Source organism: Narcine bancroftii, chromosome 3 (assembly GCF_036971445.1).
Source record: "Narcine bancroftii isolate sNarBan1 chromosome 3, sNarBan1.hap1, whole genome shotgun sequence".
NCBI classification, from domain to species: domain Eukaryota; kingdom Metazoa; phylum Chordata; class Chondrichthyes; order Torpediniformes; family Narcinidae; genus Narcine; species Narcine bancroftii.
The window spans coordinates 355,109,735-355,136,554 of record NC_091471.1 but is presented as its reverse complement, the minus strand read 5'-3'; the positions used below and the strand labels follow the sequence as shown (position 1 = coordinate 355,136,554).

The 26,820-nt window shown below is 43.0% G+C and overlaps 1 protein-coding gene across 4 annotated transcripts; it reads right to left on the bottom strand.

The window, feature by feature from the left end:
- Window positions 1-438: 438 nt before the first annotated feature.
- Window positions 439-26,049, bottom strand: LOC138759466 (pyrroline-5-carboxylate reductase 1, mitochondrial-like). 4 transcript variants are annotated; one of them, XR_011354849.1, is made up of 10 exons: window positions 25,900-26,049; window positions 21,841-21,911; window positions 19,049-19,228; window positions 16,024-16,245; window positions 13,628-13,720; window positions 13,191-13,354; window positions 12,938-13,050; window positions 3,129-3,208; window positions 1,768-1,858; window positions 439-668 (listed from the first exon to the last, which is right to left on the bottom strand). XR_011354849.1 is itself a non-coding variant. In XM_069929932.1 (9 exons), the coding sequence occupies exons 1-9, from the start codon at window positions 25,964-25,966 to the stop codon at window positions 1,844-1,846; spliced, it is 1,005 nt and encodes a 334-aa protein (XP_069786033.1). In that variant the 5' UTR covers window positions 25,967-26,049; the 3' UTR covers window positions 1,529-1,843. The 4 variants fall into 4 exon arrangements, 3 of the variants coding, with proteins under 3 accessions (XP_069786033.1, XP_069786031.1, XP_069786034.1); XM_069929932.1 differs by lacking the exon at window positions 439-668 and having other exon boundaries at window positions 1,529-1,858; XM_069929930.1 differs by lacking the exons at window positions 439-668; window positions 1,768-1,858 and having other exon boundaries at window positions 2,397-3,208.
- Window positions 26,050-26,820: the final 771 nt, after the last annotated feature.

Here is a 26,820-nt window from a genome sequence, read left to right as displayed (position 1 = left end):
GAGGGAAGGGGGTACCACAATTTTTTCCAGTTCTGGATTTACCGGCGTGCAGCTGATCTAGGGGCCCACAAAAAGCACCCCCCCCCCCCACAATAAATATATAAAAAAAACTTGTGTACATCTACAAGAACAATATTATTAATGTCGCAATGATCCGGGCTGCTGTGTCCTAGTTGAGGGCACTCAGCTCGTAGTAGTAGTCGTCGTCCTCCAAGATCCTTCGAATGGTGAACTGCGCCTCAGCTTGCTGGAACCACACCCGTGGTTGGGCGGTCCAGAAGCAGGGCAGATCTTGTGTTGTTGCTCCATCGTCAGGTCCAAAGCGCCATTTGGACCGGTTGGGCTCACCACTGCAGCGGGGGTCACTACTGCTACGGCCAGATTATAGCTCCTGGCTGTAGCTCGAGACTCGCGGAAAAAAGAAGACACACACACTGCTATTCGACACTGAGTTTATTCAGGGGCAGCTCTGCCTCTTATAGTGAGCTCAGCTGTGTCACCTCTGGGGCGTGGCTTTGAGCAGGCCAGTCACCGATTGGTTGGTTCCCTCGCGATCCGCCAGCGGTGATTGGCCAGCTTCACTGTTCTACCGGCAGCCTTACGGGTGACTTAGCCTGTGCAAAGTTTTCCCAGTCGCCGCATTTGACAGCCATTTTAGGTGTTGGCCACTACAATATTAATATTAATATAATTATAGTATTGAAGAGGTTAATGATATATTTTAAACTTAGGAATACAACAAAATTGAAATCTGGTGATTGCCACGTGGAGCAACCTCGATTGCTCATTCTGCTGTGAACTAGTGAAAAATTGTAATGGTCTGTGTCTTGATATAGTTATTGTGTGTTGTAAACTATTGAGTGCTGTAATCTTCAGTTTACATTGCTTAGGCAAAGCAGTCATGAGTAACACTGATCATAAAACACCTCAAAAATTCAGTTAGACAATGGAAGGGTCGAGGGGGAATTATTGATGGGCTGTGTTTTGGGCATCAGTTAGGGTGGCCAGATATCCAGTTTTAGGCTGGACAGTCCGGCTTTAGAGCCCTCTATCCTCCATCCGACGCCATCTCAAACAGGACATTAATTTGTCCTCCATTTGGGTGTAGGGCTTACACCCCAAATGGAGGGCAAATTAAGTGGCAGAAAAGGCACTTACCCATTAAATGCGGCGGTGCACGGCCATGTTTCTTCTCGCCATGAGGGGCAAGTGTGACGGTGGCGCACAAAGTGCCAACTAGCACCTGCGCAATGAGGGGGAATGTAACGGCAGTGCCCCCAAGAGAGGTTCTGACGCTGACCCACCCGCTTCACTAGCATGTGTCAAATGACACTAGCATCTAGTTTGGAGCATGCTAGTGACTTTCCACATTTGCAATGCAGAGGACATTAACATTCATTCAGCAGGTAGGTACCAGCACCCCTCTCCACCCTCCCTCGGTGTGTGAGTTTAAAGCGATGAATCTTCACCACCACCCCCACGGAAACCCTAATACCCCCTACAAGACTCCTTCCAGCATCTACCCCGCCCTTTATATCCTCCATTTTGTTAAGTTTGAAATGGCCACCCCAGCATCAGTTGGCCTTAATTTTTGCATTAGACAGGTTCTAATCAGGTCCACCTGCTGAGAAGTTTCTTGGTGGAAGGCAATGATAATAAAGTTCACCAACGTCAGCAGTGTGCCAGCACAGTGTTTGGTCAATTAAGGCAAAGAGCATTTGAAGATCATGATCTCAGAACTGCCACAAAATATATGTTCAACTGGACCTGCAGTGATTTCTCCCTCCAAGATGGTTCCTGAAACCTTGTTCTTGTGGATTAAAATCCTTGAAGGCAGACGAGTTCATCTCCATCGCACCTGTTCGGTTAAACGAATACATATCACCAAAGCAGCTTTAAATTTCACTTAAGGGTTGTATCAGAAACCAATTATCAGCTGAGGGGAAAATTCAGCTTTTGTAATTAAAATCATTTCCATTGAAAATGCTGCCTCTAGACCCCAATGGGTGGAAGATATTTTGTTGAGATTAAAACAATGGTGGAAAACGCAAAGTTGTGCTTTGTTCCAGATCATTCAAAAAAAAGCACACATCAGATTTTTGGAAGACTTTGTGAATGTTGGCAAATTATAACAATGTTTTTGAGGAAAAAAATCATAACCTTTCCATCAGTGATTACCAATTGTGGAGTTATTCTGAGATTAGCACTTGATTTCAGGGGCAGATGTTATTTTTAAAACACTCTGTGGCCTGTTGATAACGTCTAAGTCATCTCCCCCATTTCAATAGCATTCCAATTGAATTTCACCTGCCCAAACACTGGAGTTTGTCACAAGGTTTCCAAATCACCAGTTGATAAGAACAAAACTGTTTCAAAGTTGAAAAGTTTATTGCATGTGTTTCTTTGTAATTCTGAAAGCAGAGAGGCCATGAAAATCAAAATAATTCCAGATTAAACCAGGAAGCAAGAAACCCTCACCAAGTCTGGCAGCATCTGTAGAACAGAGTTAACTGTTCTACAGATGAAGGGTCAAAGACCCTTCATCCAAGTACTTTGAAAAGAGAAAATCCCTTCATGGAGAAATTTTGTTGCCCTTTGCACAGATGCTGGCTGAGTTTTTCCAGCATTTTCTTTTTTTCTGACAACATAGGACAATGAAGATTTTGCTTCCTGAACACTTTTGGGTGTATTTTATGGATTTTGGTAAGCTGATCACTAAAATCACCTTGAAATTTTCCAACTACATACCTTTCTTTAGACATAACCTATTTTTGTGATTTCCAGTAATATTTTAAGTCTACTTCAAGCATACAAAACCCTGAATTGCATCATGTCATTGAAAATTAATTTTCTGCATTCACACGTGCTGATCTTGGTGCGGTCAGTGACGAACATGGTAACAGGTTTCACCAAGACATTGTGACCATGGAAAAGTGGTATCAGGACTGGAATCTATCAACGCTGCCCAACTATTGTTGGATACTGATACGAGGAATCAGATGCTGAGTACAAACGAAAATCAGCGGCAAAACATTTTTAGGTCAGTTGAACTAACGCAATGTGTCAGGATCATTATGCGATTAAACATGCTAAATTCAATAAAAGTTAATGTTTCTCCAACTTCTTACATGATGCAGCAAATCTGAAATTATCTTTGTGTTCAGCTTGAAGTTGTCTATCACAATCCCCAATTTTTCAGGAAGCGAACCTTTTGGAAAAAAAAATTGTAGTCCTGTGTTATTGTGGGCTCTGGTGAAACATTGAGCAGATCTTAATATCTCTTTCAATTACAACTACTTGTATTAATCAAAACTACAAAAAGTGCTGGCACTCTGAAGAAGCTCTATAACATCCAGGAAGGTCAAATCTGACAGTTCAATCTGCTGCTGGCCACCCCATGAAGCCTATTGTGGAGCAAGGCCTAATGAGATTCCTCAACATACTCTGGGTAAGATCTGGCACAAGATACAAGACCCATTGAATTCAATGAGTATTGAAGAGCAAAGATGAAGGTTCAAGTTGAAATTTATTTACCGAGCTTCAGTGAAAAGGCTCAGTTTGTGTGCTACTCAACAAGTCAACCCAGCAAATAAAACAGTGCAGAGTTGCAGAGAGATCAGTGGGAACAGAGGAAGAGCAACATTGTTTTACTAAGGTGAGATTTGTCTGATAACAGGAGGAAAGAAACAGTTCTTGAATCTTGTGGTTTGTGATTTCATGAATCTTCTTCCTGATGGAAGGAGAGAGAGTGTGGCTGGGGTGGATTGGTGCTTTTCCAAGGTAGTAAGATGGAGTCAACAGAGGGGAGGGAAGGTTGTGTGATGTTCTGAGCTGCGTTCACTACTTGCTGCAGTTTCTTGCTGTCTTGGATGGATCAGTTCCTGTACCACGTTGTAATGTACCCTAACCGGATACTTCAAACGGCGCATCTGTAGAAGTTGTTGAGGGACACAGGGAAGCAAAAAGGAAGAAGTTTATTTACTCTTTTCATTGTTTTATTTGTAAATGCAAATGGCTCTTGAATGCTTTAACATCATTTTTAATTATTTAATTCAGTTTTGATTGTTTTTAAATGTCTTTACAAGTTGCTATTGCTGTGTGCTCACCTCTTGACTCCAGGGTGGCAGAAGTCCGGACAATATGCTCTTGAGCCATACAAATAACACAAGTAATCATGGCAGATTATAATCACTGAAGGACTTTAGTTCACTGGGTGGGATTTTATGATCGCTGGTTCAACATTTAGTTTAAATCTGGGCTTTCATCCCATTTCTTTAGATCATCAAAAAAAAAATCCCTGTCATCCTGGCTATGCTTTATTCTCGCCGTTACCTTTAGGCAGAAAATACCTCTCATTTCTATCTAACACCTATCAAGACTGTAGAACTCCCCATACCACCCAAACTATAACAATACTGCAAGATCACTAAAGCTCTGCCTATACTGACAGAGCAGTTTTCTTTTGCACTCTCAGCCAACCCAACTGAAAATATTTATCATTTATTTTCTTTTCTATTCATTTTCTCTTTGTGGCATCTGAATTATTCTTAATTGGTCTTAATATAACTGGGAAGCTGAAGCAAGACTTTCATTACATCTGTGCACTGTAATTGTGCAGTTAACAACAAACTCTCATTCATTCTTTTTAATGTTTTAAAGGATGCTGCCTGCCTACTCATGACCAGTGGTTGTGTGACATCATGTCCTGTTTGAACATGGAAAAGATTTGTTATTCAATTAATAATTCAGATACAAGATTCCAGAAGTTTATGACTCATTATCTTACTTTATAATTTTACTCTAATGTAATTAAATTGTCTGCCTTTATCTTTTCCATGTTCCTTACATTAATTTCTTTTCACCTTTGCTTTTCTTTTAATACCAGTCATATATAGCATCTGGCAACGCTGTTAGATAAGGGGTTTTTTCTTCCCTTTTTTTAAAATATATTATTAGTTTTTTTTCCCCCAAAAAATATATACACTATTTAATTTTTAAAAATATTTTAAATTTAGACATACTGCTTGGGTAACAGGCCCTTTCGACCCACGAGCCCGTGCCACCCAATTATACCAAATTAACCTACAACCCCCGTACGTTTTGAATGGTGGAAGGGAACCGGAGCACCCAGGGAAAACAGACACGGGGAGAATGTACAAACTCCTTACAGACAAAGCGGGATTCGAACCCAAGTCATTGGAGCTGTGACAGCAATACGCTGACTGCTATGCTAACCGTGCCACCCAATTATCTTTCAATAATCCAGCCTCTGGAATAACCACTGTAATTGTACCCTTACCTGTAACTCAAACTGATTTTATCATTCACGGTTTCTGCTTCAGAATTTTTGAAATCTATTTTCATTTCCAAACCAATTTGCATTTACGATATTTTTAAATATTTCAGAAAGTAACTTTAAATGCATTTAAAAGCTTTTTTCAGCCAATATATTATTTTTGAAATACTGCCATTTTGAGTAGAAAATACAACTAGATAGTTCAGAACCAGCTCTCACAAACAGCAGTATGATAAGTATGGTTAACCACTTTTTAATGGAAAACATACTAACTAATGAATATTACACACACTGCCAAGGGAATTCCTCCTCAAAATATCACAGGTAGTTTTATATCCACCTAAGTGGGCAGAAGCCCTTGGTTTATTGGAAAGACACAAGTTTCAACTATGGACTACCCCTACCATGGAGTGTCAGTCTGGCTTAGGTTTTGTGAATGAGTGTTGATGTTAAGGCAGTTGTCAGTTTTACTTCTGAGATTCATAAATTATTATGAACTAAAAGGATATGGGTATCAAATATAGATATAATCAAGTTAAACTAACCACAACATATATAAATGACAGCACAGGGAGTGAGTGGTCTCTTCGTACTTGTTTCCTCTGCTAAATACAGGAATTTAACCCTTTCATATCTGTGTGGGGTCTGATCCAGGGTCTCAAAACGAAATATAAACATCCCTTCACTTCCACAAACGCAGCCTGACCCAGAGATCCTCCAGTAGTCTGTCCCTTTACTCCAGATCTTAGCTGCTGGAGTCTTGTGTCTCCATGAAGGCAAGTTTTAATTTGAGGTTACTCCTGCAAAGAAGCAAGAGCAGAAACTGTATCTGGCCTTGCATAAATGTACCTTCTTGGTTCCAAAACTTGGTACAAATTTTTTTATTTTTATAGTACCTTTTATAATCTCAGTATTTATGGCCAGTTTAAGTGCTTCTGATGTGCAGCTATATCATCTGAAATGCACCAAATTGCCCTTAGCAAGCTCCCACAAAGCATTATTTTAATGACTACATGACTGAAAGACAAATATTGTTTGGAATACTTAGCTAAAATCTCACCACCCCTATTCTTAAAAACACCTAACCTTTTATATCAATCTGGAAGAGCAGAGAGAGCACCAGTTTAATCCCTCATCAGAAAGGTGACAGCTCTGATAGTGCAGCACTCCCTTAGTACTGCTTTGTAGGGGCAACTGAGATCATGGGACACAGCTGTAAGGGCATTAAAGCTTGACCCAGCTCCAATCATCACTGAAATGTTATCTTGATGTTCCACCACACAAGGTCCAAAACTTGATTAATATGTTGATTAAATGATGTGCTTTTGTTTACAAGATAGAATCTACTTATGTATTTTAGAAAATATCATGTTTGTTTATTATATACATCTTGAAGCCAAATTATATAAATTCCACAGCTAAATGATAAATTTCAATGCAAGCTATAAAGCCCTCGAAGCTTACAGAAGCAATAGTAACATGTGTGTGATATATACACAGAAAGACCCTGACTTATGATGTCCCGACTTACGATATTTCAAAGTTACAATGCTCAGAATCCACCCATGCATACAAACTCCCCTCTCCCGGCTGTATCCACGTTGAGCTTTAACCTCATCTGGTCGTAAGGGGAATCTTTCTGCCTTCTGCACATCCCTTGTGAGTCTGGAAATACACCGCTCACCCTTCACTCCGGATCACCCCAACACTGGGTGTGCATTCTCCACCAGGACCACAGTGAGCCAAGGGGGCAGCTCAGCTCAGCCTTGTCGGGGACCCTCGTTGTCAGAGTTGCCCACATCGGGATGAAGGAAAGCTTTCACCTTTCCGGCAGTGCCCGGCTTCTACGGCAAGACATCAGCAGTCATTGCAACTGCAAACGCTTTCACATGAGGGCAATCCTGCAACTCCTGGGGCTGCCCCAGTGGGAAAGTCCCAGCTCCCAGGTCCCCGCCGGTCCATACTCACTGCAGTAATCAGCCCCCCGTGCACTGGCGCTCCAGCCTGGCTCCCCGGCACACAGAGCCATTCTGTGAGCTGCAGCAGCCGATCTGTCAGCACTCACCATCCAAGCACTCACACAGCTTTGACTTGGACATGTTGATGACTTCTGCTTCAGCTTCATTCCCTCGGCCACTCAGCACTTGTCGGTCTTGGGCCAGCTGCTGGCTCCCAGCACGGTTTTTATGGGGATCCAAGTGGTTGGGAAGCAGCTGCAAAGCCGGGTGAGGAAGAGGCAGCGGGAAGCGGGTTGGGTGCAGACAGGACCAGACTGTGCCAGCGGCTGTGAGGACTGATCTGCGCCTGTCCCTTGACCTCACAGCACGGCCCCAACCATGGCTCAACGCTTGAGGTTCTCCGCACGGTTCATCCGCCCACACTGTTCGTCTTCACTCCACTCTACTCAGTTATTCCCACCCTCACCCAGACCCCATGACCTGGGGAGATTGCCTCATGTAAACGTGAAAGCAAATCTCTGGCAAGGGTCACACACTCGGACAGTTACAGTGTCTAAATATGCCACAGGCCAGGGAGTGGCTCCGGGAAACTGGGTCAGAGCACCAGCATTTGGGGGGGCTGATTACAGTATGCTAGTATGTTTATTTTTGATCTGTACAGATATACTCCAACTTATGATATTTTTGACTTACGATGGAAGTCGTGTAACGGAACCCCATCATAAGTCAGGTTCTATCTGTGTGTGTGTATACATGTTAAATGATCACTCTGGACACGTTTAATCCCATTCTCAAAAAGCATGGGCTAAAGGTACCATCCAAAACATTTTCTGTTCACCAATTGCCTGAAGAAAATATAAAGGCCAAAAAGGTCCAGGTTTAGTTGGTTCCATCTCTGGGGAAAACTTGGTAGCAGTTTTCAAATCAGAAAATAAATCAAAGAGGTAGCAATATTAAATCCAAAAGCAATCATTTATTGATGAGAATAGTTAGTAACAAAACTATTGAATTTCATAATTACACATAGATTTTTTAATCCTATGAAAAAATGGCACCTAAAAACATTTTTGGTATTTAAATTGTGCCTTTCGTGAGTAATGTATCCCTCAATTTTGACTCAATGGAAGTTCAACCTCTCAGGATCATTTACCTACTGGTATATTGTAAACACTGTTTTATCTTTCTCCAAAACAACCATTTTAATAAATCAGATAATTAAGAACTTAGCATCAATCAAAATTACTAATGTTCTAAAGTTTGTCCTGATAAGTTAACTTTGCTGGAGAAGCTGCAACTCTATAATGCTTAAAAGAAGCAAGGCTTTTAAGTAATACAGTAAAACCCCTGGTATCCAGCACCTATGGGGGATAGGTTGATGCCAGCTAAGTGTATTTTCAGGTTGCTTGAGACTTAATCTTACTATGCCTAACTAAAACTTATCCACTGCCTCATGATCCACTGATTTCTGTCCACCAAACATGCAGATACCATGACAAATCTTGAATCTGCTAAACCAGTCATTTGAAAAAGAACACTGTGCCTCAATATTATCTTCTTGTGGAACTCTTTTCTTTTGTTTTTGCAACATGGATCCTGATATGCAACCACCTTCTGACCTTTTTAAACTAAACCTATTCAAAAAGAACCTGATTGAGTAGATTCATCTTGGAGGTATGAAGAGTTTTATGCTTTCAACACTTTTAATCGGTGTCACGCTTCATAGAAAACTGCTGAATTTTCTGAGACTGGACCTTTATGTCGTAGATAGTGGATGAGCCCATGTTAAATTCCTCCATAAGCACCACCACTCTCACTTTTTTTTCCAGTCACTTACTTATCTCCATCTTCTGCTTAAGGGCCAGAATAATATCTATTCACCTTTTTGAGCAAGTAATCTGACTTTGGTGCTGAGAGATTCATTTATTGGCGAAAACACAAGGACCTGCACGATTGCAATGATTTCTCCGGGTTTCGGTTCCTGTGAGCACACGCTCACATTGAGATATGCAGACAGGGTGAAAGAATTTGGTTCTGAAGGTTCCAATGAGAAAAGATTTGATGAATCTTTGGAGCAGTCTGACGTTGTGTTGCTGTGTGAGACAATTGAGGCACCATCAAAAACTTGTGACTTACATGTCTATAGATGTTTTGAGAATTCTTCAACTGGAAGAACAGGTGATAGATGAACATTGTGAAATTCAACAGAAATTACATGCAGTGGAGTGATGAAGAAAATAAACTCTTGAAGATGACTCAACTACCAACAACAGTTCATGCAATCTGGACATGTGAGAGAGTAGAGAAATTTTGGGATGATCTCGATCAGATATTAAATAAAATAACAGAAAACAATGTACCGAAGAGTCCAGAGATCTTTCTCCTGGGTAACATAAAGAACAAAGAGTTTGGAATTGATTTGGAGGATGCACAAAGGGGATTTGTTGGGATAGCCCTAGCCGTGGCAAGGAGATGTATTGTGTCAACCTGGAAATTGGAGGATGGTTTGAAGGTGCAACAATGGTATATAGAGATGAATGGATGTATTCCATTAGAAAAAATAACATATAGTTTGGGAAATAGTGTTGAAATATTCGAACGGGTATGGGAGCCTTGCATTGAGTACAGTGGCGAGAACCTACCGGGGACGGACATTGCCTGGGTTGGTGGGGGGGGGAGGAGGGAGGAGAATGGACGGTAGAATTTCTGGTGTGTTTTTGTTGAATGACAACATTGTCTGACTGGTTTGGTGCGGCCTGGATTGTGTGCCTAGGGTGGATGGGGGGAGGGAGGGGGGGGAGGGGGGGGTCGCTGTGTATGTGTGGGGGGGAAGGGGTGTGTATCATGGCTGGTGTGGTTTATGGTGTGAAAAATAAAAAAATTTAAAAAAATTAAAAAAAAAACAAAAAAAAAGATGACTCAACTACCTGACTATAATGTTGAAAACTACACAAACAGATTACAATCGTGCACTGATGAGAAGATGAAAACATTTCAAGAATTTGATAAAATCCTGAAAGCTTTGCGACAAGCTTTGCAGAAGAACCTCCTCCTAAATTTCATTGGTTGAAGGCAATTTGAGAATCCTGAGCATCTGTTCAAGCATTTGAAATTGTAAATTGTGATCACTGGATTCAATTCTCATTCACCCAGGGACTGTACATTTTGTATGGGTTTCTCTTTACTGTTGATGTCTTTGCAATCCTCTTAAAACTTTTGTCTGACTTTCTTGGATGTTTTCTTTTGAAAATTAGAGATTTATATTTCCTATATAATATGCTGGAGCTGATTTTGTGATGTATTACTAAAAGTGAAAATTTGCATACATAATTTTTTTTGGGTGGCATGATTGGTGTAGCAGTTGGTGCAACACCTTTACAGCACCAGTGATGGGGACTGGGTTCGATCCCGCGCTGTCTGTAAGGAGTTTGTACAGTCTCCCTGTATCTGCGTGGATTTTCTCACTCTTTGAAACGTACCAGGGGCGTAGTTTAATTGAGTGGAAATTGGTTGGCACAGACCCATGGGATGAAATGTCCTAAAATTTTTTTTCATTTATGTTAACAGTTAGGGGGGAAATTTATCCAAAATAATGTCCTGCCAAACAGAATCATGGTTTGTTTACAATGATCTTTCGGTGGAAACCGGTTATAGGTGTTGCCTGGCACGGCAGTGATAGAATGGCAAACTAATGGCAAGGCACGTCAATTTTAAATGTGTATTTTTTACCTGTTATTTTATTCTTAATTTCAGTTTTTATTTCTTTTCCTCTTTTTTTTGCCGGTTACTTGTATTCCAGATACCAGGGGCTTTACTGTAATAATCTGGTCATAAATCAGGATGCACTTTCCTGACACACATTTAAAGTTTTGTTTGCAAGTCTGCATTTTTCTCTCCTTAACATCAAGAAAATCTGTTCTATTTTTCACTGAACCCAAAGATGCAAATGTTTAAAATTTATTCACTTTAGTCCATTCTTTAGAAACATACAAGTCTAGATCACTTCCAGTAGTTCACAGAATTCACTTTTGGTCAGGCTGCAAGATAAAACAAAAGTTCGGCATGCAGAAAAAATAATATCTGCAACCTTAGTTTCAGGAATGGTCAAAAATATGTTCATTGGTGACTGAGACATTGATTGCATAGAAAAGAAATCACAACAAACTTATTTCCATTAATATACAAGGTAGTTACAATTTTTTGTTTTCACAAAAAAAGTTATTGGTTCTCGACAAAAATATGGTTTGCGCATCAACTCCATTTATTGTGAATAATTTAACAGAACTTTCTGAAGTGCCGAAAATAACAAAGTTTCCAAAAGAATACAGAATCAATGTGGAAGAAATTTGCCCTCAGAACAAAACTAGGCGGCACAGTTAATGCAGTGCTGTTGCAGCAAAAGCGACTGGGAGTGGGGTTCAAATCCCTTGCTGTCTGTAAGGAGTTTGTACTTTCTCCCCATGTCAGCATGGGTTTCCTCCAGGTGCTCTGGTTTTCTCCCACCCTTCAAAAATGCAATGGGGGAGGTTGTAGGTCAATGGGTGTAATTGGGCAGCATGGGCTCGTGGGCCAAAGGAGTCTGTTACCCTGCTGTATGTCTAAATTTTTAAAAATAAATTAAGAACTCTAATCACAAATCATATTGTCTTCTGCTTCTGAAATATGCTTTGATATTGAACATGTGATTAGGAACAATCTTCCAACTAGATGTTTTTAATCTGAGATACACAAAATTATTTTAACTTTTTCCTCAAAAAGTTCACCTTAAGAATGGAAGAACATTTTCTTTCCCAACAGACATTGTGAAGGTCTCCACACACCCCTCATGTAAATTGTTCTCCCTTCTGCCATCTGGTAGGAGGTACCGTAGCACTCAGACCCATGTCCAGATTGGGCAATAGTTTTTCCCCCAAGCCAACAGGCTCCTGAATTCCCAGAACACATGTGGATAGTGTACTGTGGACTTTTACTGCATACATCTTAATATTTTAATATTTCAATGTGTTTAACTCTATTCTAACTTATATTTATGTAAATATGCTCATGGTTCTGGAGAAACGCTAACTCGTCTTTACCATGGTTCTGGAGGCAAATTATATAATCAATGTTTCGGGCCTGAACCCTTCATCAAGGTAGCCCGAAACGCTGGTTATACACCTTTGCCTCCTGTGGACACTGCAGGACCTGCTGAGTTTCTGCAGCACTTTTGTGGATTTACTGCAATCATGGCATCTGCAGACTTTCTTGTTTCATGCTTTTTTTTTTGTCAAAGAATAGATATCAAGCAAGATAGTTACCTTGCTCTTCATCAACAGTATCACCTCAACCTCAGGAAGGACAAAGAAAATCTAACAGTAACCATTATGCATCGTCAGTACAAGGAGCACATAACGGATTTCAACAGAGCATAGTAGTAAAAACACAGAAATAAGGATGAACTCAGCAGGTTTCACAGCATCCAGGAAGGTAACAATATATAACCGAAGTTTTGGTCCCGAGTCCTTTTTAAGTATGCCAAGTATGTACTCATACATTACCATCTTAAACTGCAGATTAAGAAACAGTACAACATGTTCTTCACTGAATGAAATTCAATGTGTGGTTTGGCCACATTGCTCCTGCTCCTCGCCTCCAACTGTAAATGCCAGTTCCAGTATTTAATGGCTCTTGCTTCCAGGGTACTTACTATTGAAAAGGCTGATGCCAGCTTTGGAGGCACTCTGTTTCACCTTATTCAGTGTGGTCTTTTTAATAGCTGCTGGGGGAACAGTCTCCTGGTCTGCAAGAAACTGGAGCTCCCTAAACAGAGAAAAGCACAGATTTAATCTACAATTTATGGCATGTGCATCATCTCAAACAATCTTACGGGTTCTTTATCAATGCACTCATCTTAAAATTGTACCCTATCAGTGCTTGTCCTCAATAGTACACACACAGACCTTGTTCTTATGCAGGAGGCCTCGACAGCATTGATGAGGAGACTGCGGAAACCCCCACTCTCCAGAAAATGAATGGCGTGGATGGTAGCACCGCCTGGTGAACACACATTATCTTTCAACTGCCCAGGATGTTGCTCAGACTCCAGTAACATCTTGGCTGCTCCCTGTCAATAAGAGAAAACAAAATGAATGCTTTACAAGAAGTCGCAGAACATCAGCTTCACAGGGGTTTTGATGAACAATCTGTAATTCTTTATAACCCAAGATGCACACACCTCAACATTTCATTCTAAGTAAGTCCATTGGTTGAAAAGGAAAGTCTTTCTGTCTACCAACATAAAATGAAACAGCTCAATGAAAGCCTACAGTGTTTCATTCATTGATTGCTTTAAGTTCAGGTTCAGAAGTTGATTAACAGTGTGATGTGATGTACTGACCAGCAATGCTTGAGCGCCAAGTCGAACAGCTAGTCTACGGGTGAGACCCATCTTCACACCACCATCTGCCAAGGCATCGATAGCTGTGAAAGCCTGGAATAAAGCACAGAGGTCAATTAGTGTTAAACAGGGAAGTCTGCAGACGCTGTGATTGTAGTGCCATGTACAAATGTTCTGGAGAAACTCGGCAGGACACGCAATAACTATAGGATGTAATGGGTAACCAGCGTTTTGGGCCTGAGCCCTTCGTCAGGCAGGCACCTAAATGAAACAGTGGAAGGAGAGGAGGGTGGAAGGACAGGGGAGGAGCACAGGCCAACAGGTAAGAGGTCATAGATAGATTCAGGAAGAAGAGAAGTGTTGGGAGAAGGGGTAGCTCTCTGAATGGAGAGGGAAGGGGATGAGGAGCCAGAGATAAGGAGACAGAGGGATAGAGAAAGAGAGAGACTCTGGAGAGGGGTTTGAGGGAAACTGGACAAGTCAAAGTTAATGATGTCTGGTTGGAAAATGTCCAGACAGAATGTCTGGTCTTGTTCCTCAAAGGTTAATCAGTTTCATCAGACAAATGGCTAAACAATTGAATATGCAGAGATCTTATCCATAAATTGTTTTTCCTATTGTCACCCATACACATCCACCCAGAGATCACTACTGTTTCCTTCAATTTATAACTTAGTAAAATTAATATATATTTAAGATATTATATGAATGCACATTGTTATATAGACACCTTAAATCTATTAATACATTTCAAAACCTTCTACAGTAGTTATCAACAACCAAAATTTGGGAAGGGATTTCCCATGTCTGGGCTCAGACAACCGAAGGTGATAATGCAAGCTTGCAGAGATCTGGAATGGGAGAAGAACAGCTGCTCATGCCCGAAAAAGAAACAATAATCTCAGAGTGGTTTGAAAGTCACAGTAAGAATTTAAAAAATGAAGCCTTTTTGGAGCCTGGGAATCTGCAAGTTCAATGAGCAGAGTGGAGATGGGTGAATGGCAGTGTGGGATGTCCTGAAAAATCTACTGATGTAAAGTAGGGTAATAACAAGAGCCTTTATGATCCCTGCTATTTCGAACATTTTGGTGGCCTGTCCTCATATCCCCTCAATTAAAGGCTCTGTAAAAGGCGACAAGTTCCAAGTTCTCCAAAACCTGAATTGCATTGTCATTCAGAAGAGAGTTCATCAAACCTAAGGTGTTGAAAAACATCAAAGTGAACAGCAAACAAACTACTGAATCAAGGGGGAACAATTCCCATCTTGGAGCTTTTATTGAATCAGATCACTTTTAGACAAAAAGGAGGAAAAGCTGATTTATTAAGAACTGACATCCACAAATTTCCTAACAGCAATCATGTATGCATGTTTTTATATATTTTATACATTTATAGGGAATTACAACACAACCAGGCACCTGTCAGCCCAATCACAAGATTTTACTCCCATTCACTCACTTATTCCATCAGTAGAATCTTCTTGCAATTGCCTTCTCAGGGGAAGATTTCTGATGACTGGAGAGGAAGTTTTTGAGTTGTCACCCCTCCATTCCTGTCTCTCATCATGTAGACTAGCTAGTGGAGCCACGAACTCACAGCACCAGAGGTTCAAGTTCATTTCTGACCTCTGGTGCCATGTGCAATTTGTCCTTTCCTCCTGCAGATGATAAGCAGCGTTACGTTTCTAGTGGGAAACATCTCCAGTGTCCTGATCTACCCCGCATAACAAAATGACCAAGAAAGGGCAGCAGCATCCATGAATAATTTCTGCAGGTGCCACCAGTGAAAGCATGATGTGGGAACCGCTCTGCCCAAGACTGCAGAGGGTTGTGAAAGTGGATCAGACCATCAGTGCTCCTCTCTATCTGCACCTTCCATTGCTTTGGATAAGCAGCCAACTTATTTTTTTAAAACTCACTGCATCCCGGCCACACTCTTTTCACCACTTTCCTGTCGGGATGATGCACAATTACAAGATCACGCAACACCACATTCATGGAAAGGTTCTTTCCTGTCGTTATCAAACTCCAAAATAAATTGCAAAACAGTGGAACGATTTTGACTTTGCTCCATATCAACGGATCTCTCTCTGTAACTCTGCATTTTGCCACTGTGTCCTACTTGTTATAGCTTGTAAGAGATGTCTACTGGTTTGCTTGCATCGTCTCTCTGTTGATGCATCTCAGTGCATGTGTCAATAGACAAACAAATTCCAAATATGTGTGTGTTGGGAGATTAACTGACTATTAGAAATTGTCCCTGATTGATAAGAACACAGAAAGAATAAAAGGATTAATACAGAAATGGATGCATAATGGTCAGCAAGACTCCGCAAGCTGAAGGGTGCTTTTACAATGATCAATTCTTTGACAAGATATTACAGACTTGGAACATACGTAAGCAGGGCCACTGCCACTGAGGCCAGTGACTGCATCAATCAGGTCCTCTTCCACCTCCACGCAGTAACCGACACTGGACATCAGCTGCTCCAGCAGGTTCCCATCCTCTACCTCGGCATGCGTCCCTGTGGCGTACACTGTTGCTCCCTCTCGCACGATCACCGGGGTGTTGGTCATTAGTCGAATCACTTTCGGAAACTGGCGCACCGTAGACAGTTTCTGCAAAACCAAACAGCTCTTGGAGGTGAAGACTGGGTAACCACGGCTGAATTTTATCAACCAACAAACCAACACACCAATTGGCCAAAGTGTTTCCAGTAAATGTCCTACCCATCATTTTTTAAATTCGCAGGTACTTTCTCCACACAGATAATCCCCATTAAATACACTTAAATGAGAGTTAAACAAGAAAATATGCAGATACTAGAGTCGGGTGCAATTCAAAAAATGCTGGAGTAACTCACCCAACATATATAGGAAGTAAAAGGCAATGAAGGACTGGGCTCAGGCCTGAATCGTGGGCTATCTTTTAATTCCTGTGGATGCTATGGGACCTGCTGAGTTTCTCCAGCACTTTTATCTATTGCTATAAGCTATTGCTATAATAATCTGTGCTATAAGTGTCTTTTTTAAATTCATGTGTATCTCTTTTACATAAGCTGTTCAAACAAAGACTGACATTTAAAAGCATATACCTTGATACATAAGAATTAACTGAATATAAATAAAATGAAAGTGTATGAAGAGGGAAAATTGACCGACTCATGCAGAGAGATAGCACAGTTCAATGGGCTGAACTTCCTCCTGTGCTGTAAAATTCTGCATCTGTTTCAGCTGTCCCTGGGTTACAAATGTCCAACCTATGGAGACTTGTACACATGAAAAACTCTAACCATTTTTAGGAATGGGTCTTTTTTATCTGCCTTATGGTTTTGATGCCACCCAAGACCGAAGAGACATGGCTATCACTTCAAGTGCAATTTGTGTATTTTCCAACTGTGGACATACTCAACATAGTCATCTGTGAAAATAAAACCTAAGATCATTCGTTACCCTTTGATAACCTGTAGTCCGATGCACTTCACAAAATGAATGACTCTTTTTTAAAAAACAGACTGCTAACAACCATTTTGAGTATAGTCCTACAACTAGAAACAGCAAAGAGCTGACATAATCCTGCCACTTGTGGGTTGGGAGAAAACATTTTCCCAGAGCAACAAGATGCCAGCAAATGAATTAGTCCTTGCATTCAGTTTTGTAGGTTTCATTATTTTGGTCATACTTCCAGCCCACCAGGTGATGCATTTGCTTGTGTGGACAGACAGTAGTCTCCAGCAGGGAGAGCTGACACCTAGTTTTTGATCCATTGTAATCAGCACAATTCAAAACAACAACACATCCCTTTCACTTCAGTTGTGGTCTCCTCTACATCAGAGAGACTAGATGCAGACTGCAAGATCGCTTTGTTGAACACCTCAGCTCTGTCCACCGCAATAGCCGTGGATCTCCCAGAGGGTACCCATTTCAATTCCCAACCTCATTCCCTCATTGACATGTCTGTCCATGGTCTCATGCATTGCCAGATTGAGACCACCTGCAAATAACACCTCATCTTCTGACTAAACACCCTCCAAACAGGTGACATTAATATTGTTTCCATTAAATCCCCCTTTCTGTCTATCTGTCTCACTCTTTCTTATTTTCCTCCTGTCTCCCTCCACAGAGCCAAAATCAATTCTCCCCTTTCTTCTTATCATATCCAATTAACACTTTTCAGCTGTTGGTCTGGACTCCTCCCCCTGTTCTTCAGACTTTATTCTGACGCCTTCCTGTTCTTTCCTTATACCTTGAAGGGCTCAGGCCCGAAACATTGGTAATAACTCTTCATGGACACTGCAAGGCCAGCTGAGTTCCTCCAGATGTGTATTTCCCTGACTATAGAATCCTACCTGCAAAACCATACTCTTTAAGACCTGTGAAGGACAATAACATGGCGGTAGTTACCCAACACTTCTACCTTCCCCAATATAGTAAAACCCCCATTATCTGGCACCTATGGGGAGAGGCATCGTTCTCATAAGGTACATTAGACAAGCTTTCTCATCCTCTTCAACGCTTTGGATCTCATGCTCTACATCTTTGTGAGACTTTGGTCAAATAGCCACTTGATGTTCCCAAAAAAAAGGTCCCATTAAAAACATTTGGGAGGCATCAAGGAAAGAGTTTTACAACCATCCTTTCACTTTGTGCTACCTTTTTGAAAGAGTAGCTCTTTTTTTCCCTTTTCCCTAATTTAATTTCATTCATCTTCAAATAACTCTTTCAAATTGAGGTACTCTTTAACCCTTTGGACTCCATATCCCAGTTTTCAGGAAACTACCAACAATACCCAATCACCAGCTGGTTCGTACTGTAGTTCACCCATGGAGTAAAATACAGAAGTCTGCAGACACCGTGGTTAGAGTAAAAACACAAAGATGGTGAAACTCAGCAGGTCAGTGCCTTTTACAAAGCAAAGATAAAAGTAATTAACTGACATTTCGGGCTTGAGCCCTTCATCAAGGAAGGGAACGATGTCAGCAGGAGGGGGGAGGGATGGGGTGAGGAACAATGTCGGCAGGAGGGGGGGAGGGATGGGGTGAAGAACATGGTCGCAAAGGCAGGAGCTAACAGGTGGAGAAGGGAGTGAAGGCACAGCAGCAAGCAAAGGGAGGCGGGATGGCTAAGTGAATAGAGAGGGAAGGGGGTGGAGAGCTGAGGGAAAGAAGACAAGGGGAAGGGGAAGGGAGGGGGGTAAAAGGGAGAGCAGGTTAGCAGAAACCAGACCCATGGAACCAGTCTGGAGTGTATATTATGAAAGGTTAAAAATTTCCAGAATCCAAAGGATTAAAAAAATGTAGCGACCCCAGCTCCTTAAACTCCATAAAGTTCAGGACATCCAAATTCACAATGGCATGGCCAATTCAGTACTTGTATGAACACGATTAAGTAAAGGTTCCCATTAAAAACAAGCCTGACTGACCTTCTCAATGGAGCTAATCGTGACCCCAGCAGCACAAGACACAACCAGGTGGCGATCTTCGATATCGGGGGCAATCTCATCCAATACGAAAGGGATAATGGGTGGTTTGACAGCCAGAAACAGGACATCACTCTTCTGAACAGCCTCCTTGTTGCTCGAGGTAAATTGAACACCCAGTTTCTACAAGATTAAATTGGAACAAAAACAAAAGAAATAATACCAAAGACCTTTACATGCTACAAAGTGGCTCTTCAGATCTGCTATAGCACATTTTGCATCCACAAATATTCAAAATCACTCCCCGAAAATACAATTGCTATAAACACAATAAAGGCAGATGCTGGAATCTTCAGTGATGAGAGAACCAGCAGGTCAGGCAGCATCTGTGGAGGGAAATGGCCAATCAACATTCCGAGTCAGGAGTCTTCCTTAGTAAATGAAGCAGTGATTTCAAATACCATGCCCGAAAGTCCATGCCTTATTTTTAGATTTCCTTCCAAAAACTGGAAATTATCCTCCACACCCAATTAGAAAACAGCACTAGAAAATAAATATGTTAAAAGTGAAGCACAGAGGCCTTCGGTTAAATCCAGAACACATAAAGGTACAAGAAAACTATAGGAGGACACAATAGATATCCATGAAACTCCTATTCGTTTCTTCTCATTCTTGAGAGTTGCATGAAAATCAGAATCTGCATTTTCTTTTTATGTGCATAGATCATTGAGGGAGAAAATTGAATTATCTCTGTTAATATAAACGTGATGTTTATATCACGTTTATATCACGTTATATCAAGTAAGTTCTAAGCACTAAGATGTCTATAAGATTATGAGAGGGATAGATAAGGTGGACAGCTAGAACCTTTTTCCTGGAGCAAGAGTTTCAAACACCAGAAGTCAAGGTGAGGGAAGGAAAGTTGAGGGGAGACGAGAGGAGTATGCTTTTTTTTCCACACAGAGAGTATTGGGTGCTTGAAACACATTGCCAGGGGTGGCAGCAGAAGCTAGAACAATATGGACATTGAAAAGACTCTTAGACAGGCACCCGAATACAAAAAATAGAGGGTTATGAGTGAGGTGTGAAAGTAGGTTTGTATTGATCAGCACAATGTCGTGGGCTGAAGGGCCTGTGCTGTGCTGTAATTCTATGTTCTAAGCAAGTAAATTAAAAGATCACATGGAGAAAGAACAACAGATCATTCAACAAATGTCGAGGGAAGTTAGCATACATGCTTACATCCTCCTGAATTTTCGTGTTTTCAAATACCCATTCTGTTACCTTAATCACAAACAGCTTAGCATTTGGGGCGGGGTGTTTGCATAATTGCCCCTTATTTGGGGGCAGTTTTTACACCAAGATTTAAAAACAAATATTTTTTCTCTTTGGATCACTTGCAAGGGGCATGATCCTTAAGAGAGTAAAGCAAAACAGGCCCAGTTGGTGACCCTGCTCCCTTCATCACTCCGGGTCCTGGGTTCAATCATGACCTTCTGTGCTGTTTGTCTGCAGTTTGCATGTTTTCTCTGAGACCAAGTGGATTTTGTCCAGATTCTCCAGTTTGCTCCCAAAGATGCATAGGTTAAATGCCCTAGTGTGTAGGAGAGTGCTAGTCTGTGGGGAAGGGGGTGAGGGGGAAATAAGAAGAACGTGCAGGGAAGTTAAACAAGAAAAGGTACGGATGCTGGGGTTGAGTGCAATATACAAAAGTGCTGGAGAAACTCAGCAGATCATGCAGCAACCATAGGAAGTAAAGGGTAACCCAAGTTTCGGGCCTGGACCTTTCGTCAGGTATACCCTTGTGTGCATGACCTACTGAGTTTCTCCAGCACTTTTGTGTATCGCAACACATGGAAAAGTGTAGGAATAATGTATACAGATCTGTAAAGATTGATACAGACACAAAATGGCCAGCACGGCTAGCGTTGCGGGTAGTGCATGGCTGTTATAGTGCCAGGCACTGTGGTTCGAATCCGGCGCCATCTGTAAGGAGTTTAAATGTTCTCCTCGCGTCTGCAGAGATTTTCCCCAGAGGCTCCAGTTTTCTTCCACCCTTCAAAATATACTGGGGGCTGTCGGTCAATTGGCTGTAATTGGGTGGCATGGGCTCATGGGCTGAAAGGACCTGTTACCATGCTGTATATCTAAATTAAATTTTCTTTAAAAGGCTGAGGGGCCTGTTTCCAATGCTGTTTGCTTGATATAAAGGAAAAAAATTAAAGCCATATTCAAGTACTCAAGGCAGCATCTGAAAGGGAGAAACAGGCTTAACATTTCAGTCTGATGAACTTGAAAAAGTTAGAGATAAAAATGTTTCAGGAAAGTTAAATATCAGACAGTTTGAAATGGAAACATGCACAGGTCCATCCACAATTGACAAACCGCTAGACACCAACCAGTTGGCCCCAGTTCAAGGACAATATTAACTCTGGTTCACAGTGGAGCTGGAAACAATGCTGATGTGGCACTGACTACCCTGTGTGCTCACACATGCAAACCAGCAACCCAACTCCCATATGGCTGCAATGGTGCACTGAGCCAGCTGGAACTATCATCATGACCTTCAATTGACTTCAAGCAGGCAAGGCTAATGGAACATCAGCACAGCCCAAGCCTCACAGGAGCGACAAAATATACTGCCCCCAATCCATTGGTCAACTCCTGCCCCGGCAAAGCCTGCAGCCCCCTCATTGGCCTCATCAGCCCCCTCACAGCTGCCTAAAATGGAACAGAATCATCTTTCTTATTCCCGAGGGATTGCCTCAGAAACAGATAAAAAGAGAGATTCCTACCCTCAAGCCTCCGACAGTGGGCAAGTCAGGATCTGGTGAACTTGCTATAATCTTGTGCGCAGCCAGAACACCTGAGGAAGAAAATCAATAGTTTTAACAATAGTAGGAAAACAAAAGGGCAGCATGGTTAGCATAGCAGTTAGCACAACGCTGTTACAGCGCCAACGATTGGGGTTCGAACCCATCGTCTGTCTGTAAGGAGCTTGTACGTTGTCCCCGTATCTGCAGGGGTTTCCTCCAGGTGCTCTGGTTTCCTCCCACCATTCGAACATTCAGTGGTTGTACGTCAATTGGCTGTGTGTCAAAAAACACTTTTTAATTTACGGTTCTGAAAAAAGTCCTGGTAAAAGGAATTCTACATCACAATGAAGCAACCTTGCTTTAATCGTATCCTCCCCCACCTCCCCCCCACCCCGCATCACCCATCAGAAAGACCCTGTGTGATTTTGTTTAATATATTGAGATGTTGGATCTCATTGGCTGCCACTTATGGTCAGTCCCTAGTGCCCCTTGAATAGGGGTCTGAGCTGGTCCTTTCAGAGCCAGACTTGAGAGATAAGTAGACCACACCAGGCAAGGACGGCAGATCTCCAGCCATTAGTAAACTGCGTGGCTTTTTAATAAGAATCCAGCAGTCAGAGGAGATACAGTTCTCCTCCACAGGGTCCTACTGCCCAGGCAAGAGGCTGATGGCCCTTTGCAGATTTTAAACAGGCTGTTAAACGGTTTGATAGTGTTTATTTTTAAAAAAATTTTAAACCACAGAGGTCTGCTTCCAAGATGCCTGACCCACACACTTGGTAGCAGACCATGAGGTTCCGGATTCAGGAATTAGGACATAGATCAGCCTACATCTCACAGAAAGATGGTGCAGGTTTATGTGGATAAGGACCCGATGTTTCTTTCAACATCTCCCACTCTCTTCGGTTTCTTCCAAGTTCAGCCTTGGTGTATCTGAGCCCCTTCCTTGGGAGACAGTGGTAAATGGGGTGCTGCAGGGGTCAGCTGGGACCACAGCTGTTCACCATTTATATTGATAATTTGACAGAGGGGACAGTGCAGTCAAGTTTGCGGATGATATTAAATTCAGTGGAAAAACAAATTGTTGAGGATGTGGAGAGCTGCAGAAGGATATAGTTAAGTTTGGTGAGTGGGCAAAGATCTGGCAGATGGAGTAGAACGTTAGTAAATGCGAGGTCATCCACTTTGGTAGAAATAGAGGAACAGATCATTATTTAAATGGTGAAAAGCTGAAGCTTGCTATTGTACAGGACTCGGGAGTGCTTGTGAATGAATCGCAAAAAGTTGGGTTCCAGGTACAAGAGGTTATTAAGAATGCAAATGGAATGTTGGCCTTCATCACTAGAGGAATTTAATTCAAGAGTAGGGAGGTGATGCTGCAACTATACAAGGTACTGGTGAGGCTGCACCTTTAGTACTGTGTACAGTTCTAGTCTCCATTCTTGAGGAAAGATATACTGGCCTTGGAGGCAGTCCAGAGGAGGTTCACCAGGTTGATCCTGGAGATGAGATGGTTGACCTATGACGAGAGACTAAATCACCTGGGATTATACTCACTCAAATTCAGAAGACTGAAAGATCTTATTGAAACAAATAAAATTATGAAAGGGATAGATAAGGCAGGAAAATTGTAAATTGAAAATTTATTGGTGAGACAAGAATTGGGTGACACAGCCTCAAGATTCAGGGATAGATTTAAGATGGAGATGAGAAAAAACTGTTTTTCCCAGAGGGTAGTGAATCTGTGGAATTCTCTACCCAGGGAAGCAGTTGAGGTTACTTCATTAAACATATTTAAGGTTTAGTTAGATTTTTTTCATAAAAAAGGAACTGAAGTATATGGGGAAAAGGCAAGTAGGTGGAGCTGGCATTATAGTCCAAATGGCCATCCATCTCAAACAACAAAAACAAAACAATATTCTTTTTAAAACAATTTTTGTCAAAAACCCTCATTTTCAGTCCAGCCAACTCATTGTTCATATCGTTCCATATCCTGCCGAGTGCCATTGTGTGTGACAAGGGCTGATCCATATCCTAATTCCACCGTCTACTCTTTGGCCCACGATTACTTTGATTTGCAATCAATTATTAATCTGACTGTGCTAATGTCAAGTTGAGGAACCATCCACCCCATGCATAGCATCTTTCAACTGCTCCTGTTGGGGAAGAGATACAGGAGTATCAGAGCCAGCACCACTGGGCTGAAAAACAGCTTCTTCCCACAGGCAGTGAGAATGCTGAACAACCAAAGGAACTGCTCACACAAACCATCCGAGACTCTAATATTTAATTTTTTTTCACATACAGCACAGAAACAGGCCCTTTCGGCCCACAAGCCTCTGCCACTCAATTACACCTCAATGACCTACAACCCTGGTACGCTTTTTTCTGAATGGTGGGAGAAAACTGGAGCACCCGAAGGAAACCCGTGCAGATGCAGGGAGAACATACAAGCTCCTTACAGACAGTGCTGGCTTTGAACCCCAGTCACAGTCACTGTAAATGTTGTGATGACCGCTATGCGGTCCTACGAAACAATATTTATTTGTACATACTTATACTTGTCCTGCATACGTATTATGTCTGACTGCGTGTCTTGCACTGAGGACTGGAGACCATTGTCTTGTCAGTTGTACTTGTACAATTAGGTGACAATAAACCTGACTCCAGAAAAATGATTTGAAGAGACTTCACCAAAAAGAGGGAGCAGTTTAGCAGGGCCAGTGGAAAGAGGGCAGCAGAACACTCCTTGTTGTGGGGACATCTGCAGAGGAGGGAATGCTCTACCGAAGAGAGTGACAGGGACGAAGAGCGTGAATGAGACAGACAGCTGAGCAAGAGTACATTAAAAGGGTAAGGGAAAGAAGTATTTATAGTCAAAGATTTAAAATCTGATACACTGGGAAATCCAAAACCAAAGCAGAGGGAGAAGCTGCACGAGGGAGGTAGTGACAGAGTAGGGTAGGCAGGTGGCACAGGAGTTTGTAGAGGTTTGCTGTGATATCAGAAACACTGGCAAATTTCTATAGATGTGTGGTCTGGCATCACGGTCTGGTATGAGGGCACCAATACCCCTGAGCAGAAAGCCCTGCAAAATGTAATGGACAGGGCCTAGGAAATCACAGGAAAAACCCTCACAACCATTGAGAACATCTATGAAAACAGTGCATTGGAGGGCAGCAGCAACCATCAAAGATCCACACCACCCAGCACACGTTCTCGCTGCTGCCATCAGGAAAGAGGTGTTGGTGCCACAAGACATGCCCCACCAGGTTTAGGAACAGCTGTTACTCCCCCACCATCAGACTCCTCAACCACAAACTCAATCAAGAATTTATTTAAGGACTCTTGCTTTAGGACTATATTGATTTTCTTTTCTTGTGGAGAGCAGCATGTGGGGGGGGGGGGGGGGGTGGGGAGGTGGAGAAGAGGGGCGTGACGGGGAGGAGGGTATGTCGGGGAGGGGGGGCACGCCGGGAGGGTGGCCTGTCAGAGAGGGGGTGGAAGGGTCGCACTGGTGGGGGGGGAGGGCGTCTCCGGACGGGTGGTGAAGGAGGGGGGGGGGGTTGCTGGACGGGTAGTGAAGGAGGGGGAGGGGGCGCCAGACAGGTGGTGAACGGAATGGGGGGGGCGCCTGGGGGTGGTGAACGAGGGGGAGGGGGCGCCGGACGGGTGGTGAACGGAATGGGGGGGCGCCTGGGGGTGGTGAAGTTGGGGGAGGGGGCGCCGGACGGGTGGTGAACGGAATGGGGGGGGCGCCTGGGGGTGGTGAAGTTGGGGGAGGGGGCGCCTGGGGGTGGTGAAGGAGGGGGCACCAGACGGGTGGTGAATGGAATGGGGGGGGGGCGCCTGGGGGTGGTGAAGTTGGGGGAGGGGGCGCCGGACGGGTAGTGAACGGAATGGGGGGGCGCCTGGGGGTGAGGGGAACTGAGGGGCGCGTCGGGGGGGTGGGGGGGAGGGTGACGGATCCTGCCGAGTGCGGACACCGTGGGCCGAAGGGCCTGTCCTGGTGCCGGAGTTGCTGTAACGCCCACTCACCTGCGGCGGTGAAGCCGCGGGCCAAAGCGAAGGCCAGCTGGCCCGCCCCGATGAACCCGACGCTCATCCTCCGACTGGATCGGTGGGCAAGGCGGCTTCCCCCCGGCTCGCGGACAGATGTCCCCCGTCAACGTGGCTCTTAAGCGGCCAAACCTGCGAGCCAATCAGCAGCCGACCCCAACCCCTGCTGCCAATCAACAGTCGCCCCCTCTCCCTCCCAGCCAATCAGTAACCGCGAACTGCTCCTGATAGCCAATCGTCAGCCGCTTCCACCAGGAGCAGCAGCCCGGCCCCGCCCTCTTGGACTGCCATGCACCAATAGCTGGAGGGCAAACCAAAGTTGGATCGAACTTGCAACAGAGAGTTGCATCATTCTGTTACTGGTTTGAGACCAAGGCTGGGGTATCAAACCGTTAAAAGTCTTTTAAAACAAAAAATAGACTTTATTCACAATAAATCATTGACAAAATTAAAAATCGTTCAAAATCTCTTGCACCTTTAGTTTCATATCCAACCATTTCCATCACTGTACATTGTTACATCCCTTTCTGGCATGTCTATCCATAGACTTATGCACTGCCAGACTGAGACCACCCGCAAACTGGAGGAACAACACCTCATCTTCCATCTGGGCACCCTCCAACAGGATGGCATTAACATCCACATCTCCGGTTTCTGTTAAACCACACATCCCCCCGCCCCCCTCTTCTTCTTCCCTCTTGCTGCCGTTCCGCCAAGCACTCTCTCTTTCTCCCCCTCCCCTTTTCCCTCTGTCTCCTTTCACAGAGCCAAAATCAATTCTCACCTCTCCTCTTGTCATATCCAATGATCAACTTTTGTTGGTCTGGACTCCTCCCCCTGCATTCTTCAGTTTTTATTCCAACACCCTCATGTCTTTTGCTTCTACCTTGAAGCAAGGCC

Excerpts from the sequence above, each read along its gene's own strand:
- LOC138759466 (XM_069929930.1), bottom strand. The coding sequence starts at position 25,966 with ATGAGCGTCGGGTTCATCGGGGCGGGCCAGCTGGCCTTCGCTTTGGCC. Across the intron at positions 19,229-21,840 it reads CCACTGTCGGAGGCTTGAGG|AAACTGGGTGTTCAATTTAC; the intron begins GTAGGAATCTCT and ends TTAATCTTGTAG. Across the intron at positions 3,209-12,937 it reads TGGCATCAGCCTTTTCAATA|GTTCGCTTCCTGAAAAATTG; the intron begins GTAAGTACCCTG and ends TTTTTCCAAAAG.